This window comes from Gymnodraco acuticeps, unplaced genomic scaffold, assembly GCF_902827175.1.
Source record: "Gymnodraco acuticeps unplaced genomic scaffold, fGymAcu1.1, whole genome shotgun sequence".
Lineage (NCBI taxonomy): Eukaryota > Metazoa > Chordata > Actinopteri > Perciformes > Bathydraconidae > Gymnodraco > Gymnodraco acuticeps.
The window spans coordinates 606,547-631,772 of NW_022990021.1; the positions used below are offsets into that span (position 1 = coordinate 606,547).

The window sequence follows — 25,226 nt, forward strand, 5'->3', positions numbered from 1 at the left end:
TATTAAAAAGACCTGCTCTAACCAGAAATAACCATCACAGCAGCCGAAGAATTAAGTCCTCTACTCACCCAGGACGTTCAGTGAGGTCAGACCTATACATGACTGCCTGTGACCTGGATACTCTTGACTCCAAACATTCATAATCTATCCAAATGTATATTCACCTGATGAAAAAATGATATCTAAAAACACATGGAATGATATTGCTTCATGTCGAGTGCATTCCGATTCTTCAGATAATTTTGGCCCACTTTCTAATAAGAACCTTCATCAGTATTATTTCTTCTTCAATGTTTAAAATGATGTCTAAATAAGCCGAAGAGACAACACTTAGTACTTGGCATACAATAGTCCTGTTTGACATTTTGAGATATATAGTTTCTTGATGAGAAGATCGATATCAATATCAAATAAATTACAGGAGAAGTTAAACTTAGAATAAGGACTACTAAGTAGTGGGAATCACTTTAGGTTACTTGTGTAACCCCGGTTCTCAGAGTAGCACGAGTGAGATGTCTCACTACGAGATGCGCCTTCCTGCGTATACCATAGTAAGACATCGAAAAGAATGCTATGAATGAGAACTAGATTTGTTTTGTAAAAAAAAAAAGATTGTCCCACCAGCATCTCAAAAGCTCACTGAATATCATGTTAGGTGGTTTGAATAATCAATTTCTTGCTAAATGAATGTGCATATAATATCCTGTATTATATTTTGTTATTGGAAATTTCCACATGTATGTTTTTTTACTTTTAAAAGCTATTTTATTTCTACTTCAGAAATATTTTGGATTGTGTATTTCGTGTCTTTATTTCTCTTACCTTGCCTTGTTTTTTATGCTGCTGCAATGCAAAACATTTCCCAAATTGGGATCAATAAAGTACGTATCCATCTTATCTATCTATCTATCTAGTCCATACAAATACTTTTACAGGGTTACGTCCTCATGTGAAAAACCTGAATACTGTATCAAGTATAAAAAGTCTTCTGTATGAGGGTACTGATGCTGGTGACCAGACAACGCGTTGAAACAACATTAGTTTTCTCTCAAATACTTTCAGAACAGCTTGATTTTTTTCTGCTCCCTAAAAGTGTTTTTGATTTTATTTTCAGGGCATCATTAATGGAGCACACATTGATTTCAGTAGAGGGATGGGTTTTTCTCCATGCTGGTGGTATATCGTCGAGGAGTCCAAGTCTACAGATATCGTGACTGGGAGTGAAAAAGGTAAGAGTCAACTGAAATGAGAGAGTGAATAGTGAAGGGTGTAGGCTTCAAACCAAAGTGAGACAACTCAAAGAGGAAGTGGGGAAGTACATGCTCATTTTTATTAGTCTAATCAGGAAAGGAAGAAGTTATGCAATATCCATTGTTAATGAACAGTGATCCAACAGTCTTCATTACAGTGGCATCGTTATCATCACAATAAAGGAGGCATCAAAATCATTAATGTGAAGGGATATCATAACAATGGTGAATTACATAAATAACAATATGAGAGTGGGCAAACATACAGTGTTCACTACTAACAGGGAGACAATGGACGTGATGTCATGAGCACAACATTCAAATGATTGTGTATTATTGCAAAACAGGGCTAAATGTGATTAAATGACACGATGCATGTTTAAACCCATTTGCAACAAATTAGTTTACTATTGTTTAATTTGACCAATAATTTGAGTCTCAGAATCCTTTCTACATTGTCATACAATTAAACTAAATTCTAATATAATATAATGCATTGCTTCCTGAAAGACAAGCTGTTAAAACTGTTGCTTGGCAGTAAAATAAGACCTAATTTGTAGCAAATGGGATAAAACATGTAATAACATTTTGCTTTTGAATAGACCATCAACACATGATTTCATTTCCTTGACTTTACGTTGCATCCCATCAGCACAACATCTCTTAAACTTAAATATTTGGCATTATTTTGTCAAGTAATGTTTCATAAGTAATATGAATGCAAACATTTGGCTCCCTGCATGCCACAACTTTACACAAAGAAAAACTAAAATTGCACCAGTAAAATTTTTGAGTGGACATGATGTTAGATTTGTTATTGTTGACCAAATGTGTATTTTTATGATTTTAACTCATCACCGCACTCTTTCTTAACTTCTGTTGACATTTCATTTCAGACTCAGCACCTTTAAATGCTATATTCTACAACACATTCACTTTTGTTTCTCTTTTTTAACTGTTTCCAGTGTTTTTTTCATTTATACATATGTACGACAATATTTGGACCGCCTTTATTTTTTCTTGCTGGCCGCCTCTTCAGAGATGAAGACACTTACGGTGAAGTCCCCGCTCTCCGTGCCGTACTTGTTCTTCACCAGGATGCTGTACTTGCCAGAGTCCGAGATGTTGACGCCGGTGATGGTGAAGCTGGCGAACTTGCCTGACTCGAACTTGAGAATGCAGTGTTCGTCGGACGTGATCTCCCTGTCGTTCTTCAGCCAGGTGACCTCTGGCACGGGGTCGCCCGAAATGTTGCAGGTGAGATTGAGGGCCTGGATGGAGGATAGCAAGCACACGTACAATTATTCAGTAATACTAAAATGGTCTAATTGCTTGCTCATATTATTAGTTTAAAAAGATTACCTTGCCCTCCTGTATAGTGACCACATCAGGCAGGCCTCCTGCTACTCGAGCACGACCTGAAAGAAACAATGTTAACCTCAATAAGGTAGTAGTCAACCACCATGTTGCACATTACATATATTAATATTTATCCTAATATACAGTGTGGATGTTACATTGCTTAAAACATTATCAGTGGAAGCTTAATAATGCAATTCAAAGGACTCAGAGTTGTATGATCTGTCAGAATTCGATCTCCACTTCCCAGTATTCTAAACAATAGACAGGTCTTCTTGATATTCAATCACTACCTCATCCAGGCTTAAAACGTTACAAAAACAAGGCCAAACACACTTACTTCTCTCTGCAATAGCAGCAGCTCTGATGAGGTAATAAAAAGAAAGAGGAAACAACAAATTAGATGAGAGAATCAGAACTGAAAGTGAGAGCTTAATCTGTCTGCATACTTTTGCATGTGGTTTCTAAAAACACTGTAGGTTTACATATACAAAATGTGGCTTTCATGCATGTTGTGATTACAAAAATATGATAGCTATTTAGGAAAACGTAACTTACTTGAGTCTCTGGAATTCTGCAAAAGCATCGTCAAATGCTGCAAAACAAAACATATGGATTATAGTCAAGGATACACTGAATACAAAACAAGAATAATAGAAAGAACTACACAAAGGCTATTATACTTCCCAAATGTAAAACATTGGTATTAAAAACAAGTGTATAATCATGTGACTTGGAGTTTTAAATATGTTGGTGGTCTTACCTTGACCAGACAGCTCCACGGTCCTCCTCAGGCCACCTTTCCCATCGTTAAACTCAATGGCATATTTGCCCATGTCTTTCTCTGAGGGCTCTGAGATCTGCAGCCACAGCTGCTCCCCCACCACTCCACTCTTAATGCGGTCAGAGAAGGAGATGGCCGAATCCCTGTCAGAGAGAGGTGCAGAAACATGAGGTGGGCTAACCACTGACACATTTGACCATGGTTAAAAGGGCACAAGGCTTCAGAAAGTATTAGGACACGCCATTTTACTGCCGGGTGTAATTATGAATCATTCTTAAATAAATAAGCATCATTGAATATCTTATAGTGTGTACATTTTATGAAATGTGTACATGCTTATATAGTTGTTTTAGAGTCATGACCTACTTGTAGTGCCATGTCACTTGGAGTAAATCGTTATAGTAGCTGACAAAGGTGTAGAGTCGGATGCCATTTTCTGTGCTTGTGATCTTCAGCGGAGTGGAGGAATTGGCTGCAATTAGAATATTATTTTTGGGGGTGAAATTTAAAATCGAAAATGAATAAGGAACCAAAAGGTTGAATTTCTGTAAAATAAATGTATCTTCTTACCGATGAAACTGAAAACTTCATTCATCAAGTCTTTGAAACCTTAAAGAGAACAACATTTGATCATGCTAAGTGATATGTTTTGCTACAGTCAGATTGCTTAGGTCAGTTTGTGACTTAAAAGTTACCTTTATCGGTCAAATTCAACGTGGAAGTGTCCTTCCCTCTGTCGTCCTTCAGAACAACCTCATACACACCAGAGTCTTTCTTGGAAATCTGATAAAAAGAGCAGGAGCATTAAATTCAGTCATAAAAACGCTGAACAAAGAATTTCATTTGTATGGAATGAGCTCCCCATTGAAATCAGGACAGCAGAAAGCTTACACACCTTCCGGTGCAGACTGAAAACTCATCTCTTTCGACTCCACTTCGGGCGATAGAACTATTAACAAAGCACTTATATACTAATAAAGGACTGGCTTACCTAAAGCCAGTTGAGTAGCACTTGAAATGTTTTTGCTCTATGAAGCCTGATGTACTTATATGATTCTGTTTTCTTCAAGTTTGTATTTGTTGGTCGAACGCACTTATTGTAAGTCGCTTTGGATAAAAGCGTCAGCTAAATGCAATGTAATGTAATGTAATGTATTCATCTGAAAAGGCAAGCTTTTCTCTTCTGCTAGGGGTGCTGCAGAAACAGATATATGACGCAAAAGCAAAAAAGCGGACGAACAAACAAACATGTATAAATAAATTAAGCATTCTCAGGCAGAACGGCAAAACCAGAAGTGGCCGTTGGCCCGTGACGACAATAGATAACTGTTCCCAACTTTAAGTCTTCTCCAGATTATGTCGTCAGCATAGTCTGCTTTGTCTGCAGGGGAGTCGCGCTGAAATGGGACAGATGTGACATCACGTTTAAATGTTAGACCACCAGGAGGGATGTTGATAATAGGACAGGCGTTTAGAGACGAGACAGTTGGATGGGAATGAGTTCTGAGATGGAAAATTTGATGACATTTGAGAGAAATGAGAATGGAAGAAGGAGAAGACAAAACAGTTAGAGGAAGAGAGTGATAACAGACATTGTGTGAAATGGAATTAAAATATATTTTTCAGATTCATCTTAAATGCTGGTTATTTATATCCAAACGTTTTAGTGTAATTAGTAAATGAAATGTCCCTTAATTGTTCATTGTATTTATTTCCAACCTGTTCTTGTGGACCAACATTGGGGAGAATCCATATATTTTTGAGGCATGACATAAACAGAGCTGTGCAATGATTTCACGATTAACATTCATATATGCAAATGAATTCAGTGACAAATATACAGTACAGAAATACACATAAATACACAGAAAATGTCACACTTCATACAGGTTTCCTTCCTCATATTCTCTACCTGAGCAATTTCCAGTTTCAGCACTCCCTCGGTGAATCCCAGATTCTCGTCTGCTTTAATCTCGTGTCCGTCTTTGTACCACAGCGCAGAGGTGTCCTTCTTCATGTTTCCAACCTGAAATACAAAAATAGGATTTGATTAAATTAAACTAGTAGCTTTTTAAACGAGTAAGCATGAAAAAGAAGTTTAAAGTTCTTTCTTACCTTGCATTTCAGAACAACGCAGCACTCTGGTGTCACCTCATAACCCAAATACTCGATAAAGTGAGGACCTGGAAGAAAGAGGTCAGTTAAAAATGAACAGTGATTACCATAGAGCTGAAACGTTTAACTGAACGATCGATTAGTTGACCAACAGGAAATCAACTTTTAAGGCTAAAATTCAAAAAATTAGCTTGTTCCAATGTTGAAGGCAAGTGGGTCTTTTGCATAATAAATGCATAACCTAAATCTGTTTTATATCCTGTGTTGTTATCAATTGACCATTATAAGGAATACATTAGCAAAGAGTTACTATTAAAAAGAAGGTAGAATGATCCAACTGAACTGTAGATAACAGGCCATTTCAGTTACTACGCTTGCCCATTAAAGAAGAAACTACTAAGTGTGTGTGAGGGTGCTCTGAGAAATTAGCAATGATAAGGGGGTTGTAAAATGTGAATACAGGAAACCAATTTATAAAAGATCCTAGTCTAAAAAGGAGGTTGAGGTGACCTCTTCCTGTTTGATGATTATAAAACTTTGCAGGCGAGGGATGAAAGAAGATAGGAAATGACCTTGGGTGAAAGTGCCCTGTTGTTGGCTACATTAAGTGTGTGTTATTTCAAAGCTTTCTTGTGTAATAGCACCTCCATGTGAGTGAAATTGCAATTACACATGATACCATTTAAATCAATAACCAATCAGAAACATCTCTTTTCATTACTAAAAAATCAGCAATATCCCATTATTTTCAATCGTGAGTGTACCTTGCTTTCTGACCCATTCTTTCATCTGGAACTCTGATTCCTTCTGCAGCTCCTTGAACACTGCAAATAAAAAGGGTTTACAATATTAACATTCAGCTTGAAACACTTAATCTAACCATAGTATCGAACCAGGTGATATACATGTTAGGTTGCTGTTAGTTTATAGGATTACAAAATCAATGTTGCCAGATTGAACTGACACAATTATTTTCATTTATATAGATTTTGGTGTCAACATTTGAAAAGATCTGTTTTATCATGGCAGATTTTCTGTTGTAAATGTTATAATAATGGAAAATATATAATAGAAATGAGAAAATAATAGTATTTTACACAATACCACATTATAAATAAAAGTTCACTCACATAAGCAGAATCTTGTATTTCAATGCCAAAAATCACTTGATTTCCATGAATTAGCCTCTCATCTGAACTATACAAAAATCTCACGACCCCTAGATTATTGGATATGCGATAGAATCATCTCAATATTGTTTTGTTTAACTGGTCATACCGTCTCCTATCAGTACCAAACTGGACTGGTTGGTAGCCTTTCCATCCTGCAATTTGAAGGTGAAGGTGCCCTCATCAGCTGGAGTCAGAGAGTCCATGATCATCTCAATCACGCCGGTGTTCTTGTCAAAGTTGAGCTTGTATTTCTACAAAAATAAGAAAACACCTATTAACCTTAATCATCTAAATAAATAACACAAAAAGCATCATTCTTATCATGAATACAAACTGTTTACTGACATCCCCCTGAGAGATAAGGTTATCATTGAAGATGTAATCGACTTTGCCGTTAGCTGACATCTTGTCCGCCTGCAGCCAAAAGCGAACTTTGCCCTTCTCCAACAGCTCCACAGCCAACTCTGACTTCAGGGGAATAACTATTTTGGAGAAAGAGTGAGGGCCAGCTCAAAATTTAAAAAAAGCCTGGTTCATGACATAATTAGAAAACATCTGTGATTATATGCTGATACACTCACCGGGGAATTTGTGGTCATGACTGACCTCCAGCAGCCTCTTCAACTCTGAAGATATGAAAAAGAGATCCATTAGTAGAGGAAACAGAGCAGAAAGATAATTGTATTTCATATATTCTGTGTTATTTTTAACCCACCTTCCTCAGAGAGAGTGTAGCTGGATGAAGCACCATCAGTGTGGGTGACAATACATGAGTAAATACCAATGTCCTCCTCCGCAGGAGTATTGAAAATAGTTTTGGATCTGCAAAACAACAAAGGGGTAAGACATACTGAGTGATGTTCTGTTTATCAAAGAGTCTCTACTTAAAATAAGTCAGCTCACTTGTTCCCCTTGGTCTCTATTGTCAGGCGGGATGTGTCTGCTATTTCCTCGTAATCCTTGGACCACACAAATTTGGAGTCGGGAGTTGTGTCACAGCATTCGAAATTCAGGGATATGATACCGTCATCGTCAACATCCACTGCGATCTCCTTAGTGCCTGAAAACCCAAAGACGCTGGTGTTACAGCTTGAAATGATGACCTCATCACCAGCATCACAAAAAGTTTCGCCTACCTGGTTTAGTGACAGCTATGACCGGCTCTGTCTCCTCTGAGGTTTGTCCAACGCCAGCTTTATTCTGAGCGCGTACACGGAACACAAAATTCCCCCCTTCCTTCAGATTCTTAATCTGCAAAATGAAAGAAATCAGATTACACAACAGCTGCTGCCACACATGTAACTGGACAAAATAACTCAGCCGGACAATGGGGACCTTGAAGAACGTCTTCTCTGTGGCCTTAGTGTTGACTCCTTTCCACGCCTCCACTGGTGCGTCTGCTTCCTTGATGTCGATGTAAAACCCGTTGACCGGATCACGGCCCTGGTATACAGGTGGTTTCCAAAGCAACACCAGAGAGTCGCTACGCACCTCTCTTACCTGCAGGTCGTGAGGAGGCCCTAAGGTCCAAAACAGGAAGTAAGAAACACACCAAGGCTTCAAAATCTGAAGGTCAGTTGGTCTGATTACATGTGTACACAGAAAAAGGAATACTACTTTTTGCTCCATGTTCTTCCTTGATTTCATATGAACATGTTAACAACCGATTGTCATCTTCAAGTAAAAGTGAGGATAAGAACACATTTATCAAGTATAGTGACAGAGATTAGATAACTTTTTAGAAACAGTAGGTCAAACCAACCTGGCACAGCGATGGTCCACTCCTCGCACAGGAAGGTGTCACTGGGCAGTGAAGGGATGCCGACACCTGCCATGTTGGCTGCCCGCACCTGGAACTGATACTTCCTCTTCTCCTTCAGATCAGACACCTTTAGACAAAGAGACATGAAGACAGACCCTTAGTTATAAGAGCCTTTTAAAATTGGAACCTATTGGTTTTATGAATTTAATAACTCACCCTGTAGGCCCTCTCGCTGATCGACCTGATGTTGGCCTCGTGCCACTTCCCTGTCACACCATCGATGACCTCACGGTAATCCACGAAGTATCCGGTGATGTCAGCACCGCCGATGAATGTTGGCTGTTTCCAGGACAGCACCATGGAGTCAAATACACACTCCAGGACAGTGATGCCATAGGGTGGAGCAGGGGAGGCTGAGATGATAGAAAACATAAATTAACACCATAACGCCTCCCAAGGGGGAACTGGGTGAAGTAATGGGAAACTGAAACAATGAGGTGATACTTTTAATTTTCAAATGTATTTTTTTATACCTCCGTCCAGCTGCATTCAAATGAATTGGAATTCATTAATAATCCTTTGAAATGCTTGTAGCCTAAAAATGCATTTCATGAGTTTATTGTAGCTTTGTCGATGCTAGTAAGCTTCAGTGTCCCATTACTGAAAACTGTTCTATTTACAGCACGTATTGACTACATTTAAATTCTCTTTCTTCCATCGCCAAAATTCTACTGAAGTCATTGAAGTGTTTATTACTTTAAATACAATAGTATGAGTACCTGCTGTAACAGAATATTTTCCAACCCACAACACAATTGCACCTTTTTGAAAAGGCTTCTGTATTAAGGTGTGCTTAGAAGAACTGTGTCAGATTTTAGAAAATACACTTCTTTGCTTTGGAAGTTACATTGAAAGGTCTACATGCTAACCAGGATAGCTAGCTTTCCTTAGCATGACAACTGGAAAATTGAAAACGTTAAACCTTGCTAAAGCTCACTATAATGTTGTAACTTGTTTGTTAAATTTAAATAAAATAAAAATGTGACAACCAGTCATCCAGGAAGTCACAACGCCGGGCTAATGAGACGCCCGTATCCAGTCTTGCTAATGCTATGCTAAGCGAACCATGTTTAGCATCATATTTTACAGACAGATGTGGAATTCTTTTTCTTGTCTACCTCTTGTCAAAAAAGAACTATATATAATGGGTTGGATAGTTATGCAGTACAATTTGTGGTATGAAAATTCCGACATTTGACACAGTGATTTCTGGGACTGTGACTGTTATTGATTTTGGGCAGCCCCTTAGGCTGCCCAAAATCAATAATTTGTAACTTGGGGATAACAAAATGGCTTTTCGACACAAATAGTCACTTTAACTTGATACTCTTTCCTATTAAGGGATGTTTAGTCAAATGTCTGAGACGTGGACTTCAAAAGGAGAACACAGTTATACCAAAAAGGTCTTAGGTCACAAGTGTGGTGCTCTTGAGTTGGTTGGATGACCCACTTTTCAAGTACAGGGTGTGATTAGCCGGCTCCTGCCATGACATAGTGCTCTGAGTACTGAATGTGATGGCAGGTCCCGAGGTGCCGGGTGACCGATGTTGAGCCTCCAAGTGAGGAGGTTGTGGGAAAGTGGTGGACTTAAAACTATTGACAAGCGGGACTGTGTTGAGTTAAAGTTTGGTGTGTTATACAGCGACTTACCTTAAAAAGAAGAATACCAGTAGACAACTTTACCAACTGTTTAGTGATTCATATCAAAAGCAGATACATTTAGAACATTGCAAAACTGTTTTCATAAGGGGAAATCTTTCTTTTATTACATGATGAAGTCATATTTCTAAGAATGCTAAGAGGGGGGATTTGCTTTTTGTGTTTTTCTTTTGGATTTGACAGAAAGATGTCCATCTGTGACCAGTGCTCACCTTCCAACTCTCTCCGGGGCCTTGCAGTCTCCAGATTAGCAGAAGCATCTACAGGGAACTTACGTGCTTGTTTGGCCTCAGGCTCATTGACTGTCTTTACAGCCTGATCCTGAACCTCAGCAGTGACAGGTTCTAATTGTGCAGTTAGTGAGTCAGAAACTGAGTCTGACACAGACTCTGAGACCAGGTCTTTTGCCAGGTCAGGGGCCCAGGACACACTGCCTTTCTTGCCCCCCTTGTGTTTATTTTCGACGGGGTCAGGCTGTGTGAGTGCTGAGCTATCTGGCCCAGCCCCCTGCCTGGCCTTCGTGTCAGCCTGAGCTTTATTGCGCTTAGTGTAAAGGGGGGACTGGACATTTTCATGCGTGCCCGTCCAGCGTGGCCTGTGCTCAGTTAGTTGGCCAGCGTTACCCCCCGGACCCATCTCCGGCAACACACCATGAGGGATGCCGCCCCCTACAGGAGTTAGCAGAGAAAAGCAAAAGAGGCTTTTTAAAGAAACAGGCACAAGATCTGTTCACAAGTCAAGTCGAGAAGACTAGCAGAAACATAAACAGTTCTCTCTATCAGCCTAAAAATACAGTGAAATGTCTTCATCTGACTGGGAGTGAAAAATGAAGACAAGATGGCCAACAAGTGACATCCATGTGAGGAGGTGACAAGACTTTATTTTGGATTATGAGAGCATGCAGGTGTTTGAAAAATACCAGGCAATGACTGTTTGCGTGCAGGCTTTATAGCAACCCTCTATGAAAAACACTGTAGACTTCCATTAAAAAGTTGATATGAAGTATTGTAGGCCTATTTGTTTTTAGCTTTTAGCTGTTCCTTATCTATGTATAACATGTACTTTAATTGTACTGTGAGTTACGTTTTTAAGAAAGTAGTAAAGGGGGCAGTAGTTTAACAGCCCATTCAATTCTTTGTATTTAAACAAAGTAGAAATCATTGTGTTTCCTAAAAACATTACCAATATGTCTGCCTGAAGAGAAACACACTGGCATTGTGTACTAAGTGAGTGTGTTTCATGAGGGAAACAGAGAAAGTTGCTCAGTTAAAAGTTTGCCAGTGAATGAGCAACATCCAAAGGCTGGAAGTTATTTTGGTTGAAATGCCAAGAGTTTTTAGGGACCACATGCAGGAGATAAGGACGATTATAACAGCAGCAGAATTGGTATTTTATCCTATTCCATGTTATTGTTTATCTTATCTTTACCTTTATCTTGATAAGGTGATGATACTAAATTATTGCTTTAAAGAATGATGGTGTCCAAGTTGAGGATATTTTTGGGGGGATTTATAGATTATTGTATAGGGTGTTATTACTATATATATGATCTTGCAGAAATGTGCCGTATCATGACGTAACTTATAAATGAAAAAATACTGTTATTTTAGCCATAGCGTTTTTGTTTGGCGTTCTAATTCAGGCACCAATTGATCAGAGCAATTCCACTGCCAGGTTAGTTGCGATATGAGAGGTTTAAACATACACAGACACACATTAAGGGGCTCGATGGGGCGGGGAGGTGTGTGTGACGGTACCTTTAGCACCGTGTGGGGTTGCCGACACGCCTTGTGCCCAGGAAAAGTGAGGGAAATGGGGGATGGTGGTGGTGTGTGACGTTGGGCTGGTTTGTAACAACCACTGAGTTGGATCAGAATGACCCAAAATAGAGGAAGTCTACAAGTCCTGACCCGCCTCAGGCTGTGCAGGGAGGAGGAGGAAGAGGAGGAGGAGGAGGAGGAGGAGGAGGGAGGGTGTATGTGACTGGACATGGTGGTGGGTAGGTGGGGCACATACCAGTGCAGAACAACGTGATAGGTTGACAGGGTGGAACCATGGTGGAGAAAGTGTGGGAGTGTAGATGCTGATGGTATAACAAACTGAAGACATCATGTAAAAATGCAAACTCTTGCATGTCTTTTATAACTTTAAGAAATGTCCTAATATAATATATCCTAACATAATTTTTGTTACAACCAAGTTAAAAAACATACTTCGGCAATACCAAAGGCTGACTTTTAAACAATATTAATACGCTTTTCTATAGGTGGATTTTTCCTAAAACCACACATCTAAAAAACAGGATGACCTATATTTTTTACTTTGTTCTTACTCCTGTAAAGTTTTACTTACCAATAGCAGCCTTCACCTCCACAGGCTCAGACTCTGGGGAGAACTGGCTGAGCCCTGCTGCGTTCACTGCCCTCACCCTGAACACGTATTTCTCTCCCGTCGTCAGACCATGGCAGATGAACCTGTGAATGTATTTCAAATATGATAATGGCATTGTTTTTATATACAAACTCCTCTATATGGTTAACAGGAAAGGAGTTGTTTTACCTGGTAACATTAACAGGCTTGTTGTTGCATGGCTCCCACTCATTGCTGTCCAAAACGCTCGCCTCAATGTAGTATCCAACCAACTCCTTAGCTTCACTGGATGCTTGCCAAGACACAACAACGGATGTGTCTGTGTTTCTGATAGGGACAACTTTGCTTGGGGCAGATGGGATATCTGTGGGCCAGAATGCATGGTGTCATTAACTGTAAATGGGACATAATGCTATGATGATGCCTGCATTTGTTTTTTCTAACCAAGCTTGTCTCCAACAGTTGAGGCCTCCGTTGGATCAGATGGCTCGCCGACACCAGCAGCGTTGCAGCAGCGGACGCGGAAGCTGTAGGAATTCCCCTCAGCAAGATCAAACAGGGCAAAGCGAGGAGACTTGACGGGGATCTCAGTGTTCACCCTCTGCCAGGTGTCTGAGCCCGCAACACACTGAAGCAAAGATACGAAGTGTGAGTTTTTCCTTAATAAGTCACAAATAGGAAAATGGTCAATAACTTACTTTTTCCACATAGTACATGACACCCTCAAGGCCTTTGTCTCCAGGGGGCTTCCAGCTCAGCACCACATAGTTCTTGGTGGCCTCTGTCACCTGCAGCTCAAGAGGTCTGCCAGGAACAATGCCCTCTGAAGGTCAAGAGATAAAGTATGAGTCCCTGAAGACACCATTTAAATGAGCAAACTAGATTTAATCAGCAATTGTCAAAATAAGTGTCCTACCTGCAGGCTCCTCCTCTGTGACAATGATTTGGCCAGTCCAAGGAGCAGAGGCACCTGATCAAAATCATGAAAAGTTATGAATTAGGGATTTCAAATTATTATATTTTTTATGAAAAAATAAAAAAGATTCCAATTTGAAATCATAAGGTGTTTCTGAACAGAATTTGATCATAGGTAGTGGCAGTGGAAAAAGCTTTTTAACATAAAAAAAAAAAAAACATTAGGAAAAAGAAACAAAATGTCTAAATAATATTCTGGAACAATAGGAAAAAATAGAGTCTATATCGGCCAATAGCATTGTACCTGACTCATGTTGTACTATCTTACTTGAATTACTTTGTAAAGCTCTTTAAATATGGATAAGAGATAGGCTGTATTCTAGCTGACAGACATTAAAAGGCTGCAGTACCTCTAATGCGGGCGCGGTCAGAGGGGTCCATGGCAGCTACCGGCTCAGAGACCCTGGACGGGTGGCTCATGCCATTCTGGTTGACGGCACGCACACGGAACATGTAGGAGCGGCCCTCCACCAGACCGGTGACGGGGAAACGGGCAAACTTAACCGGAGTGTCATTGCACTGGACCCAGTGGGTGGTTCCAACCTCACATCTGAACACAAATTACAATAGGTTATAATATACATCCGTTTTTAACAAAATGTTCCTAAATAATTACTGACTCCCAGAATTTTTGGAGAATGTGTGCAAAGGATTGAGTGCAGCTGTTTGATTTTTAAAATACCAGTCAGTGACATTCTTGCTATTGTATTTATATAAAGGTTATTTTCCGTAATAAGTATTGCATCTGGGAGTGGTATCTGTTGGTTTCATACCAGACTTTTCAAATAGTACTTAAATACATTATTATTATCTTTTCCCTCAGATTTTCATTTAAACAATTTTTTGAAAAGTTTTCAACATACATTATGTTTTGTAATTTGCAAAGCAAGCCACTGAAGCTGCTTCATTAAAACATTTTCATGAGAATAACTAGGTACACCAGAGTTTTAGAGACGAATCACAAACAGAAAAAAGTGTAATGTCACAGACAATTATGTTCAAACTGTTGTTCTCCCATTCTCTTAAATCTTTGAGGTTTGTTTTCCAGATTACCACTCCTGTGAGACACTTTACTGAAATGTCTAGCACCATATTGACCTACCTGTCCACAAAGTAGCCCAAAATGGAGTCTCCCCCATCGACAGCTGGCTGCTTCCAGGTGACGATGATGTAATCCTTGTTGGCATCCAGGCAGCGCACATCCAGAGGGGCCCCAGGAGCTCTTTCAACCTCAGCTTCAGAATCTAACACATCCAGAAACACCAACAATAAAATAACGGTATGCGTACTTTCTTTTGTTTTACACACTATTCTTTTTCATATTTCGTTATCTTTCATTTAAAGTGTTGTCTATAGTTGATTGCTTCTACTGGTGGGTTTAAAATGAGCTGTGTGATGTATGTTGAACGGTTTGGGCTCAGCCCTTGATGCCAGGAATGTTTCTGGTCCTCACTTTAAACACAAGCCAAGAGCAATCAGCGAGAGGAGGACAGAATTAGCTGTATCCCCCCCCCCCCCCCGAGTGAAAGGGGATAAGAGTGATGACTCTTAAAGAAACATATGGGGTAATGCCAGGCCACCTAAGAGTTGCATCATTAAGTATAGGAGCAAATGTCAACTGGGTAAGTGTGTATCCATGCAGCTTAAAAGACAAAGTGTGTTCACTCACAAAGAGAAACACAGATCAATAAGGACACTGGGCAGCCTATTGTTTCTCGTCTAGCAGATATTTACAGTATCTTTCTGCACCAGGGTCATTCCATAGCTCTCTGAGAATAGCCCAACGGCAGCCAGGCTCATATAGCGTTTTGTTATGGAGACTGTACCTGGTCTCCTTTTTCCCCCCTGGTCAACTCTGAGTCAACAACAGGGTCTATTTTCTAGCTTGTTCACACTCAGCGTGTAGGAGCTGAAGCTGTAAAGGTCAGATTGTCTCTGAAGGCACCAAAGATAAGCTTCCCTGACCACCTTCCACAGTATTCAAACCCATGCCAAAGAGTTTCCACTGTGTGTTGTCGCTATAAAGATATCCTTTAAAACCAGTCACTCAAATTTGACTATTAAATGTAGTGTTTTTATCAGCTGCCAGAGGACAAGCTGTTGCTTTGATCTTGACCTGATGACATAATAACGCAATAACAAGCTGCATTTAGCTTTGGTTGACTATAATGGTGGTGAAAATGTCTGTGCAAAGACATGTTATGCACTCATTATTTTGGGATATTTATTTCTTACGGATAAGTTACGGATGGCATACCCACCTCTGACAAAGACGTAGGCGGAGTAGGTTTCATATCCAGACTTGGTGGTGACACGCAGGGTGTAGAGCCCCTCGTCCTCTTTGTTCAGGTGTGTGAGGGTCATTGTGGCGTGATCTCCACTCCAGTGCATGTTGTACCATTTAGAAGGAGACAGAAGGACATCTGGGAAAATACAATAGAAGGTGGTTGAGTAACATGTGATAAAAATATAATCCTCTTCTAAAAATAATATACAAACCAGGGACATTCACAAAAATCTTAATTTATTCAAAATCACTACTCATTCCATAGTGTAAGATAAGGAGTAGTGCTGAAACGTATATTTACACAGGTACTTTACTTTAGTACTATAATTTCCTATATTCTGCTACTCTATACTTCAAGATATCTTCAATTCATAGAGAAATAATTCACTCTTTTCTCCCCTCAGTTAATAAAAAAAACCTTAGTTACTCTGTTGATTCTGATCCCTAATAAAAAGTATAATCAATAAACAAATGATGATGCGATATTAAATGCTAAGATAAGAAACACAATCATTCAAATGATCTTCATATTTTCATTCTGAAATAATTCTGCCAAATGCTTGTATTTTTGGTAAAATAAGTATTTATTGATGCCAATCATTTTGTACTTTTTTTCAAAGAAAATGATATGAGTGATCAATGGTTTGGGGCGGCTAAGTAAATCCATATGTTGAATTCATCTTCTTACCGTCTCTGTACCACTGGATCTCTGGCTGATAGCGGTGCAGGGCAGGGGAAATGATGACTGTACATCCAAGACTAATGGTCTCACCCTCTCTTCCAAACGTCACACCAAATTTATCAACAATGTGAGTCTTGAAGTTTACGCCGTACTCACACACGGGGCCATCTGCAAACAGAGCAAGATACAGCAGCTTTAGTCAGAGCTTAAACTGGCATTAATGTGCAAACACTTTGCACACGTCACTCATTGTACAAAGAGTTGAACTAGCGTTCAATTCAAGTGGAAGAACAAAACATTCACTACGAAACAACATTATCACATCAAAAATCATATCCAAATAACAAACAATAAGCTAGATCGACATTTTTCAGCCAGACAGAAAAAGGTAGGGAAGAGAACACGTGTAGGAATAAAGAACAACATAAAATACGAGCTAAAAGAGTGACTATGAAACAGAACAGTGCTCCCAAAAAGTGGATGTTTTCGTCATTATCATGCATTAAACAGTGAAGCACATCAAACTTGTGAAAAACCTGGTTGAAAGAAATCACTCAATATTCAGTGATTTCAGATGTGGAATTAGTTGAAAGGATCTACAGTACAAAATGAAAAAAGATACTCTACAGTTTTGTATTTCCAAGGCTCTATACATTGATGGCAACAAAATCCCTCATTTTACGCAAATGCATCTTCTCACACTAGCACATTCCTTTTAAAAAAATGGACGCATAAGCTTGCAAGGTTGCATACTTTAACTTGGTGTCAACTCTGAAATGCTGAAAAATCTGTAGATTTTTCCATACAAGGAGTACTGTGAACACCATGTACACAGACAGACAAGTGGTCATGCAGAGACCAAACAGTGACAGTGATCACATGACCCTGTTACCTTCAGTACTGCCCCCTGTATTATTGCCGCAGCATCAAGGAAACAGAACAGTTGTTAGTGCAGTAGTGCACAGCCCCCAACCCCCACACTCTTCACTGTATATCAGTGTGTACAGTATAAGCAGATAACCAGCAAGAGTAAAGTCAATAATATAAAAAAAAATCAAATGACAAATAAATGCATAATTACCATTATTACTATCGTTTTCATTATTATACTATTGTTTTCTTTGTTCAGTCTCATTCACTTTTCTTACATCAGCATTGGGCAGATATTTTCAGCATCTTAAAGTAAGCAGCTGTACGGTACATGCGCACAGCAGACAGACACAGTTAGCAAATAGCTGGTGAAAATAATCAAACATCTTTCTCAAGAACTGTTGAAGACAAAAACAGAGCTAAAAGGAGAGTACATTTTATGACATATATTCATCAGGTTGGCAGAAAAGCAAATGCTAACGTAGCTCAGAGTCTGCTAGAGGTATAAATTAATGCAATATGCTAACAAATTAGCTAAAAACAGCTTATCAAGACAAAGTATGTTTATGCTGTGTTTTTATCTTGTTCTTCTACTCCGTAGTGGTTGTACATCAATGAATGCAACATGAATTCCACAATTTAACATACAATATATACAAATACACAGTAAATTCACACTTACGTCTAGGGGATGGCAGGGACTCATCCATATCACCTTTGAACCCTATGGAGAAAAGCAGTAGTTACCATTAAAGCGAACACATGGTGTGCACAGTATTATACTGTCAAGATATCCAAATATGAGATTATACACCATGACATTTGCCACGTTTCACTGGCTTAGGCCTCTCATTAATAGAAATGTACAAGTCAAAGTATATTTGGTTCCTACTTTTAAGAGATGTTGCAGTTAATACATCGGTATATGCAGAAAAAGCCTTTACATTTGGCAACTTTACTTATTTACTAATTAACTGATGTACAATGAGCTATAATTACTGGCTTTTCTTGTTCTTTTAACACATTTTGTGAAGCTTGTTCATGATAGGTGAATTGGGGTGTGATGATTGTCTGACTTTCTGAAACCTACTCTTAACAACGACAGAGGCAAATGAAGACAGCTCTCCCTTGGAGTTCATGGCAGAGACACGATACTGGGCTGTGTCATCAAAATCACATCTGAAAGAGGAGAGCATCAGGTGATCAATTCCCATGATAAGCAGAATCTACTGTACTGTGCCCTTCCCCCGTGTCAACCTCCCAAACATGTAAATAATACCAAGTATGTGAGCCCTGGCTGTAAGCGTTCCATATCTCCTGAATACTTTGGTTATAAATAGACACCACTGCTGATGTCATGTGCACCAGGTGGTGAGGGTCTCACATGAAAGTATCTGCAGCCGACATATTCTATTAAAATGGAAAAAATATCATCTCATTTGTTTCTCCTTGTGATTTTGAGTGTGTTAAAATGGTCTTTGATCTTAGAGTATGGTGAAGTACATGTAAAATAAAAGTACAAAATAACATAAGAACAATAAGTCTACACAAGCTAAGATGTATGCAAAGTCTAACACATTTGGCAATGTTTCATTTATATTTACAAAACCTGTTACAGTGTTGAATGTTTTGGGAAGATTTTATTTGTATGTAGGGGAAGCTACACCTACCTGTTGATCTCCAGTGAGTGCATGTTGTATTTGCTCTCAAGTTTATACTTGTCACCATGGCCAACAGGGTCGATGGCAACATTGTTTTTGTACCTTTTAGTAGGAGGCAGCAAACATGAAAGAAAACAGGCCAGAAGAAAAAGAAAGAACTTGAAAATGACACATATAATAGATAAAGCCATCTAAATGAGATGAGTACAATCACAGATGAATAGGCAGGCGAGAAGGGGACAGAAAGGATAGATTTAAAGATATAATATTGGTTATTATGTATGTCTGTGACCTACCAGACGACCCGGGGGTCCGGCCAGCCGCGGACAGTGCAGTGCAGCCGCACACACTGCTTCTCCCACACAGTGTGGGAGCGCGGTTTAATCACAAACTCCGGGGTATGCATCAGGCTGTCTTCGTTCATACGCTTAAAGTGTACCCCGTGTTCATGGATCTATAAACAGACAAAATCACTTAGGACAATTGAACTTTAAACTTAAAAAATATATAGTATATTTCACCAGGTATTCACAATCCACAGTTGAAGCAAAAACAAAGCAAACTAATTCAGCAACATCCCTTTTTTCCCCCATGCAAGACGTTTGTACTTTTAAACTTGAAACGTGTTGTGAGTGTTTGTCGTTCATTACGTTCTGAGAATAGCTAGGGGTCTTGAGGCATCGTCTAGTTGAGCGTCCAGTAACCAGTCAACACATAAAACGACAACACCACTGGGACACTGCCTCCCTATGTCTCAAGAAACAGGATCCCCTAAAGAATGTGTCACCTAGTAGTAACGCTATCTGGCAGAGTGAAGACAGATTAATACAGTGAAGCGGTCACTGTGGATTGTATGATGCTTAATGAATGGTTGGATCCTACTTCACATGATAATCACCCTGGGACAATAATAACTTCCTTGTGTAAGGAGTAGTAACAAACACCAAAGGCACTTAGGTGTCACTAAGTAGTACTGAAATGATTTCTGCTCAGTGATGCAACCATGCAGCTAACCTCATTTTGTAATGTAGCCTGATATTATTCTATGATTGGAGAACATATATTTGTAATATTATGAAAGAGGATAGTCTAATCTGAAGATGTCAGATGGTAGAAAAGCTTTCTGTATTTCAACAATCATATATTGAAACATTTAAAAATGGACCTGTCCATATTAGGTTTCAAAAAACTCAATACTGCTGTTGGACAGCATAGTGACAAAATGCAAGAAAGAAAAATGTAACTGCGACAAAGGGTTGAAAGAACACAATGATCAAGATCTACTAAATGATTTACATTAAGTGACAGTAAGAGTAGCCTTCACAATCATGTCACTCATATTTTGTGATGTAAAAATGATAAGCAGTTAGTTATTTATATTGTTGAAAGAGTATATCACCTCCTGTACAAGCTCTAAAAAGCTACATTTAGAATTCCCCCACTGACCCTTTTGTTTAGAGAGATGCGCTCGGCCGTCTCTCGAATGGCCTCCCTCCTGGAGGTCTGCTCTGACCTCTCCATCTCCATGCCACTGGTGAACAAATCCCTGCGGGCCATGTACTCAGAAGAGTCCCGCACCCTTGCTTCCTCTCTACTCGAAAACCCAGTCCCAAACTCTTGACTAGGAGTTTGTAGAGAAGGTCCAGGAATGGGGAGTTAGGCATAACTGTAAAAAATTGTCTCCAAACACTCTTGTAGTATACTTTGAAGAGATTATTACCTGCCCCTGAAGATAGGCACTACGTAGCCGATGATTTGGTGGTCCTTATCCACAGCCAAGTAAGTTGGCTTGGCCCTCTTGAGTATAGGGCTCAGTCTGCTCGCTTCCAGCCCATAATGTGTAGACACGTTAAGTCTGTGACATTTAGAAAACCATCAGCCTGGCCAGACTATGCAACTAATAAGATTACATCAAAATGTGGGGATGAAGCCATGAGGGGGGTCAATTAGTGGTAGATGAAGGTTCAGTGGGTAGTGAAGAGGTTTAGTTGTATTATTTGTATGTGTCCAGAATAATTAAATATTTTGAATCAACAAATGGCATCTGATGCAAAGGACAACATGAGTACCACTGTTGTATTTATTCAATAACTAAAAGACGCCAAATCGAATAATCATGTATCATACTCTATTTGCTTTCTAAGGCTACAGTTCGGGAAGGAATGACAAGTGGAGCGATGAAAGAAAAGACGTTTTAGATTTAAGGCCAGACGCCACACAGTTTGTCTGTGGAAACACTATCTGCAGCACTCAGAGTTGGGGGTAGGGGGCTAAGGGAATGAGATAACAAGAACTTGATAAGCAGGGGGGACCAGATTGGTGACAGGGCTACTGCTCTCTTTTTCCATGTATCTATCTGGGACACTTTTCCTTCAGCTCTGACCATTTTCACTTTCTCCAATATCCAGAAATAAGACCACACTTTGGATTCATTACTGAAATCCAGTAAACGTCAATGTTCCTTCCTAAATAAATGCAGTATCTTTGCCAGGACGACATTAATGCAACCACTCGGACTGTTAAATCATCATCACATCATAATCCTCCTCTCATCAGCACAGATTTGGTGGCTGGTGTAAAGGCAAATATCTGATGGTGTAAGCCAAGCCTAAGCCCCCTGACCTGTTCACACTCTCCAGGCCAGTGTATTTAAACATAAGCCACTGTAAAAAAATGGGACCCCCATAAGCAGGGTGTTTTGTAAATCCTTAAATATGAAAGAAGAGCACCTTCCCAGGGACAGAGAATCCATCTCATAAAACAGCTTTAAATCAGTGACTTGACACCACCATCATTCTTTTTCAGTACATTTGACCGAGCATATTCACCGCAATAACACTAATGCATTTCAACAATGTCCACTAAAGAACAACTTTACTTGTGTCTTTTGGTAAGTCACTTCGTTTTTAATATATAATGCATGTAAATGATATGAGATTTTAAAGATAGACTGACAATCTGTCATTTGTTACTTTCCCTCCAGCATGGTATGTACAGGTCAAGATTCTATTTCAGTCTATGCCATATACCATAACTCAACCATTGCACAACATACATAGCATTTCCGTCCCGTTTCTCTAACCAACAGTCTTTCCCTGATTGGAGCAAAAATGTAATAAACCACATATCCAAAAATCATTTGAGTTATTTAGGAATAGATGTGTTACAGATAAGAGTTCATGAGCAGGCAGAAAAGCAAACAGGTCCTTTATTAGTCATCATGCAAGGAGCTTCATGCTGGATTCAAAGATGTTTTTAGGGAGCAAAGATCTTTTGGTGTGTGTGTGAAGGTTGATCAAGGAGAATCAGAAGAGGGAAGGATGGTTACTTTGGTGTCAATATGGCTGTGAAGCGGGACATATGATCTCATAGCTGTGACCGGGAAGTGATCCAACAAGGTTGATGGAGATGAACTTTAGGTTGGGTGTTAAGGGGAGCTTCCTGTGACAAGAAGTGGATTGATGAAGGTATGATCCTCTTCCTCCTTCTTACCCACTGCTCCTGCTGGTGGCAGCGGAGGTGCTGCTGCCAGCCGTGTACCTGCTGCTGGCCTGGTACTGGCTCAGTTTGGACACTGTCTCCTTGCTCCTGTAGTCACGGTCATAGTGGCGGTGGTGCTTCTGGTAGAACGGTAAAGATCCAGACATGTTGCAGGCCGCTCCTGGTGTTAGCCGCGAGCTTCCGAGTTTCTTGCTGCCTACTTTGTCTGTTTGGTTAGTTAGTATTCAAGAGCAGGTGGATTTACCATTATTATAAACTGTAGGTCAATGACTTTCATTTAGCGTTACATACTTTGGTCGAAATCAGTAATTGGCTTTACTGTGCTTATGGAAAACAAATTACTTTGCCAAACTAAATAATAATAATATGGAGAAGTTGGTAATCCCAATGATGCCATTTCATATTTCTAACAATATTGTTGCTAAAAAAAAGCATAATATTGTCTTGACCAAAAACAGGAAAAACTAAAGGGGTTATACTTTTAAACATCCTCAAATTGCAAATGTAAACCTAATCAGCTAGCTAGACAACATATAAGGTTCAGGCTTCAGGCATTTTCTCAGCATGCTATGACAAACATGCATCAATTACAACCTCACTTATCAGGCCTCCTCCCTGCATATCTGTTGCCACTTACCCTCGAAAAAATCCCTTAAACTCCAAGTTATAGAGGAAAAGATGGTCAAAATCCAAAGCTCGATATCCCAGCAAAACTACAGGTAGGTGCGTTCAGGGCTGCGGTCTATACAACAAAAATAATGTTGTCCCTTGCCAGAATGTCCAAGCAGCAGTCACAACCTTTTATGGTGAGGGTGGAGATAAATATAGCTGAGAGCAGAGTGTTGGGGGACAACACATTTATGGCTGCAGGTCTCTGCTGATGAACATTACTGTCTAATTTGCAGGTAAACACAGGCTTACTCTTGTATTTTTTGTCTAATCTTTTGATATGAATGTTTGCCTCTTATCCTGTCTATGTATAAAATACTATCCTAACTCCTGTATTTATGAGTTAATGTACAGATTTGATATGCCTTACTGTATACTTTGTTTGTTTCTATGTCACAGCCTTATGCAGATGTAAGCAAATAAATGTGATGGAGTCAACCAGGTATTAATATGACAAAGCCTACTTTAAAGTTAGGATACAAAAGCACCTCACGATGCAGATTTCCCGAAAGGCGCAGTGACCCCCAGATTTCAAAAGTGACCATTTTAAATGTATGAACTAATATTCATTATTATTTGTTTACATTTGAAGATCTTGCTTGCTCTCAGCCCACAGTATGCCATCACTGCTTAATCTCCAGTATCTTTTGTCTTGACTTGTTACCATAGCAGTCTAACTTTAGCTGCTGCATGCTATTGTTAAAGTCTCTTTTGTCACTCTCACTTTCAGACCCACTCTCCTTTGTGGAAGCTCACAAACGTCCCCTCCTGTTCCCTCGTCTCATCAGAGCCTCCTTAAGGAGAGATGGATAACTCAATGATTGTTGATGGAAACACTCTCCTGGTGCAAGTATGACTCATTCAGGACTCTTTTGTTGAAAGTCAGTTTATTAGAGGCCATTTGGCAGGCAGATTCAATTTAGCTGCCAGCCACAGATGTTTGGACATTGTTCTTGGAATTGACCACAACACTAGGTAGGTTTCCATGGCAAAAATATCACGTCAGTGAACACCTCTGAGACCTTTGAGTTGCAAGCTTTTTAAAACAGTGAGCATTCCAACATGCCTACAATGTTTTGGCAACAATCTAAAGTGTAAACCCATAAAAGAGATTAACACTGAGAAGAACAATACTCTTGAGAATATATCAAAATTCATTTTGATATATTCATTTTGATATATTCTACAATTGTATTATACTGTATGTCAGAAGCCGTTAATAATTTGCCAACATGAATGATTTGAATCGAACTTTATGATAAGCTAAGCTAGCCATCTGCTGACTATGGCCCTCGTTTTTAAAATACTAACAGTGGTATTGTTTTTTGATCAAACTATTTGCACTGAAATGCAATTTTCTATTATAGATACATGTTTGTGTTATATATGTTATTATCTTCCTAGGAACGTAACCAGTGTGATGATCATACCTTAAGCAAACAAAAGTCACACTGAGCATATTACAGTATGTGTGTAACAATAATGTTCACTTGATTTTATTACATATATTTATATCATAAAGTCTGTGTAGAACCCTGACATACTGTACCTACCTATTAGTGAATATTATTGATATCAAAGAATAGAACACATTCTTTCTGTAGGTTCTATCATAAGCAGCATGGCCTTTAGTGTAATCTGGTTGATACTGCTTGACTAAGAATGCACAAGAATAAAAACGTTTAATAATTATTGAAATGATTAATTGTATCACATTTTAACTACCATGGTTAATAACATTGAGTTCATCTGTATACTTGAATGCAATATAATACAACCACCCTGTAGACTTTAAGCCTATCATGTTCAGTTTGTTGAGATATCAGAAATGTGATGAATTTAAAAAATGACAGCAGATTGTGGTTAAGTTGTATTATGTGACATTGTATTGATAGATGCTCATATATGTGAACTGTGTACTGTATGTGAAGTACATTAATGTTAGCACCATGCCACTTGGTTCAGCTGTCAGGAAATTCCAACCCTATGGACATCTCATGGGATCTATTAAGGGTATTTGTATGCTCTGCTTAGTATGGCCCCCACACAT

General features: G+C 39.3%; 1 protein-coding gene across 7 annotated transcripts; it reads right to left on the bottom strand.

Annotated features, from left to right (window-relative positions):
- Positions 1–1,303: 1,303 nt before the first annotated feature.
- Positions 1,304–23,274, bottom strand: myom1b (myomesin 1b). Of its 7 annotated transcripts, XM_034213953.1 has the most exons (39): positions 23,145–23,235; positions 22,499–22,712; positions 20,727–20,861; positions 20,453–20,627; positions 19,303–19,460; positions 19,016–19,108; positions 18,436–18,524; positions 18,028–18,069; positions 17,368–17,382; positions 16,482–16,643; positions 15,768–15,929; positions 14,609–14,750; positions 13,857–14,056; positions 13,448–13,501; positions 13,230–13,354; positions 12,976–13,159; positions 12,721–12,895; positions 12,514–12,635; positions 10,374–10,829; positions 8,659–8,855; positions 8,443–8,569; positions 8,016–8,200; positions 7,817–7,931; positions 7,584–7,740; positions 7,396–7,502; positions 7,262–7,306; positions 7,026–7,162; positions 6,787–6,931; positions 6,273–6,332; positions 5,509–5,576; positions 5,306–5,419; positions 4,089–4,176; positions 3,964–4,002; positions 3,760–3,865; positions 3,373–3,536; positions 3,168–3,204; positions 2,950–2,972; positions 2,613–2,668; positions 1,304–2,521 (listed from the first exon to the last, which is right to left on the bottom strand). In XM_034213953.1, exons 2-39 carry the CDS (start codon positions 22,651–22,653, stop codon positions 2,261–2,263), a joined length of 4,875 nt encoding a protein of 1,624 aa, XP_034069844.1. In that variant the 5' UTR covers positions 22,654–22,712; positions 23,145–23,235; the 3' UTR covers positions 1,304–2,260. The 7 variants fall into 7 exon arrangements, with proteins under 7 accessions (XP_034069844.1, XP_034069848.1, XP_034069842.1 ...); XM_034213957.1 differs by lacking the exon at positions 10,374–10,829; XM_034213951.1 differs by having other exon boundaries at positions 7,817–8,200.
- Positions 23,275–25,226: the final 1,952 nt, after the last annotated feature.

Coding starts and splice junctions, on each gene's coding strand:
- myom1b (XM_034213951.1), bottom strand. CDS start 22,653: ATGTCTGGATCTTTACCGTTCTACCAGAAGCACCACCGCCACTATGAC. Junction 13,160..13,229: donor TCATGTACTATGTGGAAAAA/GTAAGTTATTGA, acceptor TCTTTGCTTCAG/TGTGTTGCGGGCTCAGACAC. Junction 6,932..7,025: donor ACCTTATCTCTCAGGGGGAT/GTCAGTAAACAG, acceptor TTATTTTTGTAG/AAATACAAGCTCAACTTTGA.